The following is a 16104-nucleotide window of genomic DNA, read 5'->3' as shown; positions in this document are numbered from 1 at the left end:
TGCTTACGAGTCACCTTTTAGAAATGTAATTCCATAGTAACTGATTATAAATATGCCCCCGTTCTCCACTTTTACAATAGAAGCCAGGCACTACTGATTGATCAAGCTCAACTAACAATTTTAAGGGTCATTTTAAGGATAATTACTGGGTTTTACCACCTCCCCACCCAACCCGACAAATTTATGAAATAATTAAAAAGTATTATCAGTAACAGGTTTATTTTAGTTTTTTTATAGCTAAATGTCATGCACTAAAAACTGGACACTTAGATCCAGGGGACTAAACAGTATTTATAATTTTTTAAAGTTCAGAGATAAAAATGTTAGCCCATTTATAAAAAAAAGAACAACCAAAACTTTTAACTAATTTTAACATACTAGAGAAACACATTTACTCTTTAAAGTGATAGTATATATATATTTTCTTCTACTCTTGTATCTAGAACAATTATGAAATCAGAAACATATAGTAACCGGTACCACAGCAGAATAGAGATATAAATATAGTTAATGGTGATGGCATCTCTCCTGGTAACCTGGTATTTTAATCCAGGTATAAGTAAATTTAGCTTGGGCAGCAAAGTCAATAAAGACTAATGAGTTTAATGGAAAAAAATTTTAAGTATGTTTTTTAAAAAAACATAACATGACAAAAGGGTCTGATGATACTATCGAAATCAGCACACTATGTATACCTTGTGAACTGTATATTACAAAATAGACTACGAATCTGTCCTAAAGGGTATCTTCCCATAGGGGACTCTGCACTACACAATGTCAGAGGTTGATTCTCACATTGTTTTCTACATGAGTGGAGGCATGAAGGAGTCCTGCTACAACGTATTAGATATGATACACTGGATATCTCAGAACAAAAATAGTAAACACAGTACATTTATTCAGCCAAAGAAATCTATATATTGGTTTGAAAATTAGTTGCTTATCATATAATAATTAATTATAAATGTGATAGAAACCACTGGCTAAACAGGAGCACCTGATAATCTAATTACCTGAGTATGTCCTGTAAGAAGATATAAGTCTCTCCCCCCAATTTTCACTTGTATGTCCTGGATCTGAATCTACAGAATGAAAAGAGACAGAAAAGAAAAAAGCACACGAAAGGAAATGCAGAATTCAACAAACCAACATTTTCAAAAGACCACCATTTACTTAATGATTTATCATTATTTTTCCAAAAGATTACTTTTTAAGACAAAGCCAAAAGTATGTTTAAAACACAGGTTTGGCCAACACCTAAGATATCAGTTTCTTCATCTGGAATATCTTAAAGCTGAGGAATTCAACCATGCAGTTTCAATAATAGATATTACTGATGTTATTTATTAAAACATACCATCTGACAAACAGTAAAAGAGGTAGTAGTACTCCATCACTGGTTTTTTGGGTTGGTTAGAATTTGTCTTAAGAAAACCTGAATCAACCCATTTTGTTCTATGAGTGCCAAACTACTCTGAAGACAGCAAAACACTTTGGATTGCAGTATCATCCTAGATCACAAATACATTCAAATGATATAAAGTGGTACAAAAGTATTTATGGTTTTTGCATTGTTGAAATTTGCTATTTGGTACTAGAATACATTCTTAAATAAATGTGGTTATATTATACATCATTTTCATGAGCTTTTCTCACTTTTTACTAATGACTTACTTCCTCTTTATATTTATTTGGACTATGGAAATGTTAGACATAAAGCAAATTGGAGCAATTTTCTTATTTGAGTTCAAAATGGGTCATAAAGCAGCAGAAGCAGTGGCAACATCAACAACATACTTGGCCCAGGAATTGCTAACGAACATACAGTGGAGTGGTGGTTGAACAAGTTTTGCAAAGGAGATGAGACCTTGAAGATGAGGAGCATATGGCTGCCATCAGAAGTTGACAATGACCAACAGAAAGCAATCATGGAAGCTGATCCTCTGACAACTACATGAGAAATTACTGAAGAAATTGCTCAAAAACTCAATAACCATCCTGTCGTTCGGCATTTGAAGCAAACTGGAAAGGTGAAAAAGCTCGTTAAGTGGGCGACTCACGAGCTGACTGAAAACCAGAACAATCATCATTTTCAACTGTTGTCTTCTCTTATTCTACGCACCATTTCTCAATTGAATAGTGATGTGTGAGGAAAAGTGGATTTCATATGACAACCGGTGATGACCAGCTCAGTGGCTGGACTGACAGGAACCTCCAAAGCACTTCCCAAAGCCAAACCTGCACTAAAAAAAGGTCATGGTCACTGTTTGGTGGTCTGCTGCTGATCTGACCCACTATAGCATTCTGAATCCCGGTGAAACTGTTATATGTGAGAAGTATGTTCAGCCAATTGATGAGATGCACAATAGATGGCAACGCCTGCTGCCACACAGCGGTCAACAGAAAGGGCTCAGATTCTTCTCCATGACAATTCCTGACCACAAGTCGCACAACCAATGCTTTAAAAGTTGAACAAATTAGGCTACAAAGTTTTGCCTCATCCACCACATTCACCTGACCTCTAGACAATCTACTGCCACTTCTTCAAGTATCTCAACAATTTTTTTCAGAGAAAATATTTCCACAAGCAGCATGATGCAGAAAATGCTTTCCAAGAGTTCGTCAAATCCCAAAGCATGGATTTTTACACTACAGAAATAAAAAAACTTATTTCTCATTGGCAACAGTGCGTTGACTGTAATGGTTCCTATTTTGATTAATAAAGATGTGTCTGAGCTTAGCTGTAATGATTTAAAATTCATGGTCCAAAATAGCAATTATTTTTGCACCAACCTAATACTATAGTAATTGCTACAAAAGACGTCTTAGAAAGAAAACACTCTAAGTCAAAGTCAATTAGTTAAGAATATATAATTCTGTCTAACAATTCATGACAGAGAAATGAGAATACAAAGAACTGACTTCTGTGACATAGCCAGAGTAGATGCTTTCGCTTATTAAGAAATATGCCATTTCATCAACTCACAATAATATTATTCTGATCTTTACATCCTCAACATGACATAGACCATTCTTTACAGGATCACTATTACAAGACAGTATTCATGATTTCAGTAATCAAGTGTTCAAAAAAAAAAAAAAACTTAGAGAATACGTAACTCTAAAACCTAGTATTTTTAAAAAATAAGCCTGAAAGTTTAGTGATGGAAAGATTCACTCAATGAAAAGGGTAATAAAGTAACATTTTTATACCATTCTGAAGTAAGTGGGTAAATGTACTAAATGAAAAGACTGTCAGTAAAGACATTATTTCAAAACTGAACTATATTAACTTGGCAACTACAAAAATTCCATGAAAAATAATTGACATTTCATATAAAAACACACAAAAATTAAAATAAATTCCATTGATTGCAAAGAAAATCTGGCAACCAATAAATTGTGCCTATTAGATTAAAATGGATTATTGAAAGCTAATCATACTATTTTAACAGATTAAAAGCACAATGGATAAACTGAATTTGCAATTAGTCATAATATATCAAAGCAGTTTAACAGTTCTCTAACCTGTTCTCTCTTTTTTTTTTTTTTTTTGAGACAGAGCCTCAAGCTTTCCCCCTGGGTAGAGTGCCGTGGCATCACAGCTCACAGCAACCTCCAACTCCTGGGCTCAAGCGAGTCTCCTGCCTCAGCCTCCCAAGTAGCTGGGACCACAGAAGTCTGCCACAATGCCTGGCTACTTTTTGGTTGCAGCTGTCATTGTTGGTTTGGCAGGCCCGAACTGGATTCGAACCCACCACCTTAGGTGTATATGGCCGGCGCCTTAGCCACTTGAGCCACAGGCACCGAGCCATCTCTAACCTGTTCTCAATCAGGAGAATCTAAATCAGCAGTTCTCAACCTGTGGGTTGCGACCCCCTTTTAACAATGAAAATACATTGCGGCATTAGGAAGGTTGAGAATCACTGATCTAAATCTTCCCTTGGAAGTAACCAATTCAATTCACCATGACTCCACTCACCATTTGGCTTTTATTCAGATAAGTATGTTTATATAAAGTATTTGTGAATATGTACTCTATAAAGATTTAATTCAAGAGCTAGAAAATTAAAGCTTCCACATTTGTCCCATTAATCAACTACTTTTTCCCTGTATGCAATACTGAGACTAGGCTGTATTGAACTACTGCTATTAATGAGATATAAAACAGTGAGTTCTAAGCAGAGCAATCCTTTCCATGATAAGTTCCTTTATTATAAGGCAAGACAAGCAACAATTGTGTATTTATTTATGTATTTGTTTTATTTTATTTTTGAGACAAACTCTTGCTCTATTATCCTGCTAGATTAGAGTGTAGTGAGATCATCAAAGCTCACAGCAACTTCAAATTCCTAGGCTTAAGCAATCCTACTATCTCAGTCTCCCAAGTAGCTAGGACTAGAGATGTATACCACCACACCACCTTTTTCTACTTTTGTAAGAGACTGAGTCTTATTCTTGCTGTTCTCAAACTCCTGACCTCAAGTGATCCTCTCACCTTGGTCTCCAGAGTGCTAGGCATGAGCCACCATGCCCAGCACTTAATATCTGTAATTTTAACAATCTTTTAAAGTTAATATTCTGATTTTGGTTGAAAGAGAATAAGAAAAATACCAAGAATCATTTTAAAAATCTATACTACATGTGTTTTGGTTTTTTTTTTTTTTTTGAGATAGAGTCTCACTATGTTACCCTCGGTAGAGTACTATGCAGTCACAGCTCACAGCAACTTCAAACTCTTGGGTTTAAGCAATTCTCTTGCCTCAGCGTCCCAAGTAGTTGAGACTACAGGAGCCCACCACAACACCGGACTATTTTTTTGTTGTAGCTGTCATTCCCGGGCCGGGTTCAAACCCACCAGCCCCCAGTGTATTTGGCCGGCACCCTAACCGCTGAGTTATGGGCGCTGAGCTTATACTACATGTTTGAAATTGTTATAATAAAATCAGGGAGAGAACAGGGGTAAATCTGTATAATAAATAATTGCTACGAAATCACCAAACGTGATTATTCTTCACAAATATAGCTCTGCTTTTATCTGCTATTTTAACACAGTTCCCAGAAAAATTATACCTTTAAATTTATTTTTAAGGAAATTTTAAAGAATTCCTCTCTCCAAATCTGTTTGAATCACATTAAATAAGGTAAATCCTTTAATGGCATCTAAAGTCTTAGGAAAATAGAACTTCTAAGGCTGGCTTGGTGGAAAAGATTTAGTTTATTATATTTCACAACTGCCACAATAGACTTTGGAAACAGACCACATGATACCACTTTGAATTTTCTCATACCATATTATCTAAAAATGCCCCCCCACCCAAATGAGTAAACAAATAATGATTACTAAGAGGAAACGAATACTAAAAAAGTGAAGTATATTTTATCTTAGTAGTTATCTAACCATGCAAACTAAAATGATGATGTAAAACATGTTCCCCAAGGTCACGTGAGGTTAAAGAACATTAACCTCATTAATATACTGCTAGAGGCTTTATAACTAGGTATGATTATTTGGAAAAATATCAAGAATCACAGAAATGTTCTATTCTTTAAAAACTGTAACCCTATTCCAGGGGATGAATAAAGAAACAATTTAGTTATAATAAAAATGCAATATGCAAAGATGCTCTTGAAAGCATTCTAATAGCAAAATAACTGCAAATTTAGTTTGAAGGCCAAGAAGAAACTATCTGTTCAGTACTTTCACAGTAAGAGATTGTGGCTTTCCCTTGGATGCCACAAATCTAGTAAAGAAAATAAGAATGATTTTATAACTGATAGTGTAGGAATAAAGTTCACTTAGATAGAACCTTTGATAACTACCAAAAATAACAGAAGTTATCAGTTATTGATTACTGCACAGTGCATATACTAGTACTAGGAATGTTCATTAGCAGTATATGAATGTTCCAGCTACGAATAATAAGCACATGCTACCATCCCCAGCTAATTATTTTATTTTTTATAATTTGTAGGGATGGGTTCTCAGTTTGTTGCTCAAGGTAGGCTCAAACTCCTAGCCTCAAGCAATCCTTCTACTTTAGCCTCCAAATGCACTGGGATTACAGGTATAAGCCACTGTGCCCCCCCAGATCCAAATTTAATTTGTCTAGTCAAGAACTTCCTTTTTCTAGAATGTTTTCTTTCAAAAAATTAGTAAGTACTAAAAAATTAAGAATTTGGAAGTTTAAGATATGCTGGGCTATCTCAAAATAACATTTAAGAATCTTTACTTGGGGCTGTGCATGGTGGCTCATGCTTGTAAACCTAGCACTCTGAGAGGCTGAGAGCTCTGCAGGTCAAGACCAGCCTGAGTAAGAGTGAAACCTTGTCTTTATGAAAAAAAATTAAAAATACAAAAATTAGCTGAGTGCCTGTAGTCCTAGTTAATCAGGAGGGTGAGGCAAGAGGACTGCTTGAGCACAAGAGTTTGAGGTGTGGTGAGCCATGACACCATGGCACTCTACACCTCTCCCCAGAGCCCAGAATAAGATTCTGTCTTAAACAAACAAACAAACAAAAGAAAACAAAAACAAAAACAAAAAACCCCACTTTATTTGGTGATAGCATTACTACTGATTTTGAGGGCCAAATAGACCTTTCTTGGACAATGGTATGAACACCCCGTTTAAAAAGTAATAACTTTGTAAAAGTAATTTATGTCCTTTATTTCAAAAATGCAAGTCATACAAAAAGTATAAATAAATAACAAATAGCTCACATCCTGTTAAGTCTTAATATCTGGTGAACATCTTCCTAAGGATACTTCTAAATAGATTTACAAAATAACTAGCAGAGACAGAAATACATTCATATAGGAACAAGAAAAAATAACACATATATGCTATTTTAATTTATTTTTAAATGCTATGTTTTTCTTTCATTCTTAAATTTTTTTGGAAACGGGATATTGTTCTGTTGCCTTGGAGTAGGGTGCCGTGATACCATCATAAATTCAGGCAACTTCAAATTCCTGGGCTCAAGTGATCCTCTAGCCTCAGCCTACCGAGTAGCTACAAGTGTGTGCCATCATGCCCAGCTAATTTTTTTTCTTTTTAGAGATGGGGTCCTCCTTATATGTTGCCCACGGTGCCATCAAACTCCTGGATGCACCTAGACTTCCCCAAGTGCTGGTCTTACAGTTATAAGCTACCACAACTAGCCTGATATGCTTTTTTTTTTTTGAGACAGAGTCTCACTATGTTGCCCTTGGTAGAGTGCTGTGGTGTCACAACTTACAGCAACCTCTAACTTTTGGGCTTAAGCAATTCTCTTGCCTCAGCCTCCCAAGTACCTGGGACTATAGGTGCCCGTCACAATGCCTCACTATTTTTTTTTTTTGGTTGTAGTTGTCATTGCTGTTTGGCAGGCCCAGGCTGGGTTTGAACCCGCCAACTCTGGTGTATATGTCTGGCACCCTAGCTGCTGAGCTACAGGCGCAGAGCCATGATATGCTATTTTTAAATAAAAAGCAGTAAGATTTAGTTGATTTTAATCCAACGTAAAAAGAAACTAACCAACATAAAAAGAAACTAAAGTAATTGCTTCTTGTCTATACAAGATATCATATACCATTAAAAAGTATAAAGGAAAGTATGAGAGAATTTAAAAAATTTTTTTAAAGTAATCATTTTAAGAAACTACATATTTCAGTTCAGATCAGTGGTTCTCAACCTTCCTAATGCTGCGACCCTTTAATACAGTTCCTCATGTTGTGGTGACCCCAATCCATCAGTAGCAATGAAAATAATTTTATGGCTGGGGTTACTACAACATGAGGAACTGTATTAAAGGGTCGCGGCATTAGGAAGGCTGAGAACCACTGGTTTAGACAGTTATCAGTCAATCTCTTGCATCAAGGGATGATGAGCTGAATAGCATTATTAATGTTTCCTCCTTATTCCCGTCAGGAATCTGCATTTTATTCTGAACCGAAAATACACCCATCAGGCGTACGCTTAGCTCTTACAGTGAAATAAATAGTCTTTTATGTTTATACAGTCTTATTTTATCTTCTCATGTGTACGTTAATAGATGTAATATGCGCACACATACAAAGCACATTTTAATGTAATCAATTTGTAGTGTTTTATAACCTAGTTTTTCATTTCCAATACCATTAACATCTTTCCATATTATGTATTCTTTTACAATGTTATTTTTAAAGATGAAAATCATATTTCTTCATTATATTTACCATGGTTAAATATATCTTGTATTACTTAACATTATTTTCCAGATTATTCTTTGCTATTATAAACAAAGCTGAGATAAATATTCTTAAAGATAAAATATTTGTTCTCATCAATAATTATTTATATGGAATAAATGCCAAAAGAAGGATTAGTCAAATGTTGAAAAACTTAATTTTTGATATATCTTGTCACATTTAACCTTGAACAAGGTATTCCTATAATTTGAACCAATTAAAGCAAATTCTTTTTTCCAACCCATAACCACTGGGTATGATTTGGACCAATAACAATTGTGTCAATCATCATAAATTGTATTTCTTTGATTACTATTACCATGGTTTTTGGTTTTTTTTTTTTTTTTTTTGAGACGGAGCCTCAAGCTATCCTCCTGGGTAGAGTGCCATGGCATCACAGCTCACAGCAGCCTCCAACTCCTGGGCTCAAGCGAGTCTCCTGCCTCAGCCTCCCAAGTAGCTGGGACTACAGGCTCCTGCCACAACGTCTGGCTATTTTTTGGTTGCAGCCATCATTGTTGTTTGGCAGGCCCGGGATGGGGATTTGAACCCACCACCTTAGGTGTATGTGGCTGGCACCTTAGCTGCTTGAGCCACAGGCGCCAAGCCACCATGTTTTTTCATACATTTCTTTGCCAACTATCATTCTGTAATTCTGCTTGTATCTTTTGTCTATTTTCCATTTTTGAAGTCTTTTTGTTTCCTAAAATGTATGTAACATATTTAAGACATCTTTAATACTACATATATTAGGATAAGTGTGTTGATATATGTTAACATCATTCACAGTTTTAGCCAATAGTTTGAAATACAGCATGCCCCATTAAAAAGATCAATGTTAAACATGGAATTTGATGGTATAATTATCTTTCATATAGACAATACCCCTTAATTATATTCTGTATTCTACTTTGTTTTTTTAAATTATAAAAAGAAGGTAGATTGTAAATAACTCATTTTGCTTTGGGTCTAGGGAAATTCTTCTTAGTATTTTCACTGTGTATAGCATATAAAAAAAAGTCCTCATCTGTTATTTACTAACATTTACAAATTCCGCCTACAGAAAATAAAATATAAATACAATTAACCTTTGAACAACACAGGTTTAAACTGCATGGGTCCACTTATATATGGATTTTCTTCTGCCTCTGCCACCTCTGAGAGAGCAAGACCAAATCCTCCTCTTCCTCAGCCTAGTTTATGTGAAGACAATGATGAGGAAATCCTTTACAGTGATCCGTTTCTACATAATGAACAGTAAACATATTTTCTCTTCCTTATGATTTTTTAAATAACACTGTCTATTCTCTAGCCTACTTTATTGTAAGACTATCATACTTATTACATGTAAAATATGTATTAACTGACTGCTTATGTTATCAGTTAAGGCTATCAGTCAACAGTAGTTAAATTTTTAAGGAGTCAAAAATTATACATTTTTGTCATGAGGGTTTAAGAACAATGTCTAATTCAAGTTAAGAGATACAGAAAACATACAAACGGAGACCTATCTACTAAAAATGTATACTACTACAAATTGTTTTCTAAAGTTATGCTAGCATAGGGTGTTTCAACATCTTTATGTTCAGTTTCCAGAGTTAAGATCATTTCTGTAATGATAATTCAAGTGGCCACAAATATCTTAGTATATAACCTCTTTGAAAACACTCAAAATGGGATACTTCCAGTGAATGAAGTGAAAACATTCTTAAGAATAATTCATTATTATTTCTTGCAAGGAATAAAACAACTATAACAAACACTCAAGTTTTTATTAGTTTTAAGAAATGATTAGCTTAGAGCTAACACACACCTTAGTAATTTATTAGATAGCAATAAAAAGTTCTCATCTATTAAAAATAATTGGGATTGACTGATCTTAAGTAACAATTTCTGATATATAAGAGTTTTGAGAAACAAAGTACTATGAAAAGCACTTTGGCAGTTAGACTTAATTTTTTTTGTCCTTAGTGGTACATATTTCTAATTTACTTCTGAATCCAAAATGCCTAAATTTTTTTGGTGTGTCCAACAATATGTTTACAAAAACTCAACAACTTTTTCTCAAATTTACCAAATCCTAATGCTTATCACCAAGTAAATTTTCATCACTTGAATGGTCCCCCCAAAATTAAGTTCTGAAAATGGTAAGGAATAGGAAATAAACATAAAGAGTTAAGAAATAAAGCAAATTGTTTTTATCTGTTAGAAATCACATTTGCATGACAAAGATTAACATTCTGCTCCAAAATGATAAATCTGAAATACAACTACTACTCTATACAGTTAATGTGACGTCAAGAGGAGTGTTTCAAAAGAGAGGAAATCAAAAGAAAAGAATAATTAAATTTTACCAAAAAAAAAAAAAAAAAGTCACTCTACCTGTGTCTGAATCTCGTTCTTCATTTCTTGATGGACTAATAGAAAAAGGAAGTTTACGTTTCATAGAGGATTTCTCTTTCATCTCCTTGCCTACATCACTTCGGTCAATTTTTGGAGTTTTGCTGTAGGATGCAATCTTGTCTTTGCTCTATTAAAAAATCAAATATGAATAAAGTTATACAATAATATTAGCTAAGAAACACGTTTTTAAAAACTCTCTTTATTGAGGAAAATTTCAAACATACACAAAAGTAGAGACAGTATTACAGGTCATCATTTTATTCAATATCTCAAGACCCAGCTTCAACAATCGCAACTTTTTTTTTTTTTTTTTTGAGACAGAGTTTTACTTTGTCACCCTTGGTAAAGTCGTGTGTTATCATAGCTCACACAAACCTCAAACTCTAGGGCTCAAGCGATTCTCTTGCCTCAGCCTTCTAACTAGCTGAGACTACAGGAGCCTACCATAATGCCTGGCTGTTTTTAGAGACAGGGTCTCGCTCTAGCTCAGGCTAGTCTCAAACTCCTGCACTCAGGCTATCCACCCACTTTGGCCTCCCAGAGTGCTCAATTTTTTTCTAACTTGTTTCATATTTCTCTAACAAATTTTTCAGATAACAACGTAAAATACAGTAGAACCTTCATAGTTGACTACCTCAAGTTGGCCTAGTTCCTTATGTTGACTACCTCCCTATGTTGACCAGCTTGTTATAGTCCCTTTGGTGGTCAACTTATAGAGAGTCTACTATTTATTTAATACTACATAGAACAGAAACATATCTATGTATAATCTAGATGTATCATCAGTGAATATATAAATCTGAAAAGGAAATTCTGCACTGAATTAAACTAGTCGTGTTTTAGTTAAAAAATGCAATTATCTTTATCAGTAGTTTTCAAATGATCTCTGGAGTAGTAGTTCTATCAGCATCACTCATGAACCTGTTAGAAATACAAATTCTCACGCTCTATCCCAGATTTACTGAACCAAAACTCTGGGGGCAGAACCCACTGATCTGTTTCAACAGTTCTTCCACAGCTGATTCTAATGCATGCTAAAGTTTGATAACCATAGTCCTTCATCAATTAAGAAACAAATATACATGGATCTCAGGAACCAAAGGATAATCTATTTCAGAAGAAGAACTAGTTTTCTTAAATTAGAAAAATGGGGACACATTTCTAATTTAATTTGGAAAACATATCAAATAAAAACATTATGCACTCACCCAGTTTAGCTATTATAAAGTTCACTCATATAATCCAACATCCAAACTGATACTACATATTTAATATTGGGCTGTGACAACTCATTTGTGAAAAAAATATGTTTGATACTGAGAACTAACCCACATTGCCTTCCAGAGCTTCAAAGACCATTCTCCATGCTATGATAATAAACAATATTTATCATAATTGTACAGATTCTCAGAAGCAAAATAGAAGTAGATTTAGATTATAAAAGATACTAGTTTTCAACAGAGATTTTAAAAAAGGAGGAAGGACAGAAAAAATTAAAACACTGAATTTTTTTTTTAAGTAGACTATTAGGCTGGGTATAGTAATCCCAGCACTCTGGGAGGTGGAGGCAGGAGAATCACTCCAGCTCAGGAGTTCAAGGAGGCCAACCCATGCAAGAGAAAGATCCCCTTCTTTGCAAAAAATAGAAAAATGAGCCAAATGTGGTGTGTGCCTATAGTCCCAGCTACTTGGAAGGCTGAGGCAGACCAATTGAGTCTACAACAGTGGTTCTCAACCTGTGGGTCATGATCCCTTTTTAACAATGAAAATACACTGCGGCATTAGGAAGGTTGAGAACTACTGGTCTAGGACTTTGAGGTTGCAGTGAGTTATAATGGCGCCACTGCACTCTAGCCTGAGAGACGAGTGAGACTCCCATCTTCAATGCCAATAAAAAAGTCAACATCACTAACCAAAAGGAGATTCTAAAAGAACTGAATAAAACTTTTGGTGAATTGAATTATGAACACTCATTTCTAAAAACTGGCTCATGAAAAAAAGAGAAAACCTAAATAGACCAACGACCACAGAAAACAAATGCATAGCAGAAAATTTTATGTTTAAAAAGGCATCTACCCCAGGAGATTTTACAATAGAGTTGTAACAAAAATTTCAAGGAACAGATATTTCCCATTTCATATACACAATACCACAGAAATGTAGAAATAAAATTAGAAGCTACCCAAACTGTAAGTGTAAAATAAAACCAATATTAAAGAAGGGTAGCCATGCCGTCTCATACAAGACCACATGGAAAGCAACAGAACTGGTTAGAAGGTAGAGGGAGAAGGATGGAATGTGAGCAAGATCTTTTTCATGGTTTCTATAGGATATACAGTTTTAGGATTGGCTTGATTGAGTAATTTCAGCCAGCTCAGGACTTGCGCCTGTGGTCCCAGCTACTTGGGAGGCAGAGGCAGGAGACTCGCTTGAGCCCAGGAGTTGGAGGTCGCTGTGAGCTGTAATGCCACGGCACTCTGCCCAGGGGGACAGCTTGAGGCTCTGTCTCAAAAAAAAAAAGGTATGCTCACAAATGAGTTGTTTACCATCTATAGGAACTGGCTAGCACTAGAAAGAACTGTTTCTAAAGGGTCAGCAAGGTCTAGATGTCAAAGCATCTAGAAATATAGAAAATAACAGAAAAACTAGCCAGGTGTGGCCCAGCTATTCAGGAGGCTGGGGCAGGTGGATCATTTGAGCCCAGAAGTTCGAGACTGTGATAAGCTGATACCACCGCACTCTCACCTAAGCAATAGTGCAAGACTCTGCTTCAAAACAATAAACATACAGAAAATAAAATGGCATGATTACTACAAAGATTAACCAACAAAACCCCAGTAATTTGCCTTAGGAAATGAATCACTTATGAATAAAAAGATCTAAGAACACGATGATGTCACTTCTCCATTTTTTTTTTTTTTTTGAGACAGAGCCTTAAGCTTTCCCCCTGGGTAGAGTGCTGTGGCATCACAGCTCACAGCAACCTCCAACTCCTGGGCTCAAGCGAGTCTATTGCCTCAGCTTCCCAAGTAGCTGGGACCACAGGCGCCCACAACGCCTGGCTACTTTTTGGTTGCAGCCATCATTGTTGTTTGGCGGGCCCGGGCTGGATTCGAACCCACCACCTTAGGTGTATGTGGCTGGCGCCTTAGCCACTTGAGCCACAGGCACCGAGCCTCACTTCTCCATTAAAGCTGTGTACTAAAGATTCTGTGCCATAAAAGGAACTGAAAGAAACACACTTGATACTATGTTAAATGAAAAATATTAACAAGAATATATCAATCATGTTCTCCTGTACAATATGGTGATTATTCATAACTGTTACCAACCTAGCCCTCTATAAAATAAATTAGTTCCTTATGGCTATTATTTGAAAAAAAAAATTTCAGTGAGATTATTAACACCTTTAAAAATTATTTTCTGGCTCGGCGCCTGTGGCTCAAGTGGCTAAGGTGCCAACCACGTACACCTAAGGTTTGAATTCAGTCCGGGCCCTCCAAACAACAATGATGGCTGCAACCAAAAAATATAGCTGGGCGTTGTGGTGGGCGCCTGTGGTCCCAGCTACTCGGGAGGCTGAGGCAGGAGACTCGCTTGAGCCCAGGAGTTGGAGGTTGCTGTGAGCTGTGATACCACAGCACTCTACCCGGGGGGACAGCTTGAGTCTCCTGTCTCAAAAAAAAATTATTTTCTGATCTGGGAAAAATAACTTTTTTTTTCTTTAGACACAGTCTCACTATGTCACTCTAGGTAGAGTGCTGTGGCTGGGACTACAGGTGCTGGCCATAATGCCGGGCTATTTTTTGTTGTTGTTGTATTTGTAGTTGTCATTGTTGTTTAGTAGGCTGCAAGCCTGATTCGAACCTGCCCGCTCCGATGTATGTGGCTAGCACCCTAACCACTGAGTACAGGTGCCAAGCCAAAAACTGACTTTAAGAAGAAATGTTTTAATTGTCTTGAGATTTCTGAGTTACCAAATGGTGGAAATGGTAGAAATACTCTTTGTCAATTTAGGACAGCATCATTAGCACATCCTTCTTCCATATCTGTGACATTAAAACGTCTGTAACTATTAGGTTTATTATTTAAAGTAGTTTTAGAGTTGTCTTCATCATTTAAATTAATTTTTGTTTAAGAGCCTGCAACAGCAACCATACACTTTAATGAAAACATCAATGGCAAGACAAGAGTGACCTTCTAGCACTGCTGCTATTAAACAATAGCAAAAGAAATAAGACATAGAAACTTGCCTAGAAAATACAAATGAATATGTCAGTACATAAATATAAATAGAAAACTCTTCAAAGATATACTCTGGAGACATGGCAGGTTTTGGTTCCAGACTACTGTAATAAAGCAATATTACAATGAAGTAAAACACAAAATTTCTGGTTTCCCAGTATCTGTTAAAAATCATGTTTACACTATCTGATAAGTCTGTTAAGTGTGAAATACCATTATATCTAAAAATCAGTATACATATCTTAATTTAAAAATACTTTATCGCTAAAACTTGCTAAAGACTGTCCAAGCCCTAAGTTGAGTTCCTTGATGCAGGATTGCTGCTAACCTTCAAATTTTGTAAAGAACACAATTATCTGTGAAGCACAATAAAATGATTATACCTGTGTAAATCAAAATATTAACAACTATCTGTGCATGGTGGTGTTATGAGTATGTTGGGGGAAAATTCTTCATGTCTCTCTTGCATGTCAGCATATCTGGTGAACAGAGGCACTAATTTCCCTTGTCCTGAACTATCTTTTCCAGGATACTTGTATTAAAAATAGACTTGGAAGACAGACACAGTGTGCCCATTTGGAGCAAAGGACATGTTTACTGAAGGTCAGACTTACTGCCCATCATAAAAGATTTGGGATTCTCCTCTTGTAATGCAGTTGCTACCTGGCCTTCTTTACATCCCCCATTGTGGGAAATGAAGCTTGGAATAGACATAAATACTTATAGTCAGGCTACTGCTATTGCTATGCACAATATAACTTTATTTCTGACGCAGGAGTCTGTGTCTTCTGCCAACAACCATGACTGCTTAGTTTCCAAGTAAGGTAAAATCTCAGATCTTTCATAGTTTTGACAAGGTTAATTTCTATCTTCATTATTCTTATATACTATTTTCAAATTTTTATACATTAAACATTATTAAATTATTTGGATAAAAGAAAATATTTCTTAGTCATTACCTGGATGAAAAATAATGAATGTTGAAACTAAATTAATGATGAGAATGATAGAACAGAACTATTCCGAAGGTTAAAATTACCAACATCCACTCTCACGCTTTATAAATTTAACCCAGGTTTCAGATTATGATATTAGGTTTTATAAAAGATTCTGTTTTGGCTTGGTGCCTATAGCTCAACCGGCTAAGGCTCCAGCCACGTACACCTAAGGTGGTGGGTTCGAATCCCCAGCCCGGACCCGCCAAACAACAATGACGGCTGCAACCAAAAAATAGCCGGGCGTTGTGG

At 35.8% G+C, this 16104-nt stretch overlaps 1 protein-coding gene across 7 annotated transcripts in view; it reads right to left on the bottom strand.

Moving 5' to 3' along the window:
• ANKRD12 (ankyrin repeat domain 12) overlaps positions 1-16104 on the bottom strand; it is a 116723-nt gene that overhangs the window by 70476 nt on the left and 30143 nt on the right. For 4 of the 7 annotated variants that reach the window (XM_023507608.1, XM_012812177.2, XM_012812178.2 and 1 more), the window contains exons 3-4: positions 10592-10739; positions 1014-1082 (exon numbers count right to left, since the gene is read on the bottom strand). In XM_023507608.1, the coding sequence (XP_023363376.1) occupies positions 1014-1082; positions 10592-10739 (217 nt within the window). Of the gene's footprint in view, positions 1-1013; positions 1083-1825; positions 1857-10591; positions 10740-16104 lie in introns of those variants that run through there. The other 3 variants (XM_023507610.1, XM_023507611.1, XM_012812179.2) reach the window with 2 other exon arrangements.

The sequence above is a fragment of the Otolemur garnettii genome, unplaced genomic scaffold (genome assembly GCF_000181295.1).
Source record: "Otolemur garnettii isolate 467f Iridium unplaced genomic scaffold, OtoGar3 scaffold00193, whole genome shotgun sequence".
NCBI lineage: Eukaryota > Metazoa > Chordata > Mammalia > Primates > Galagidae > Otolemur > Otolemur garnettii.
Note: the sequence above shows the minus strand (reverse complement) of the source record. Positions and strands in the feature narration are given on the sequence as shown.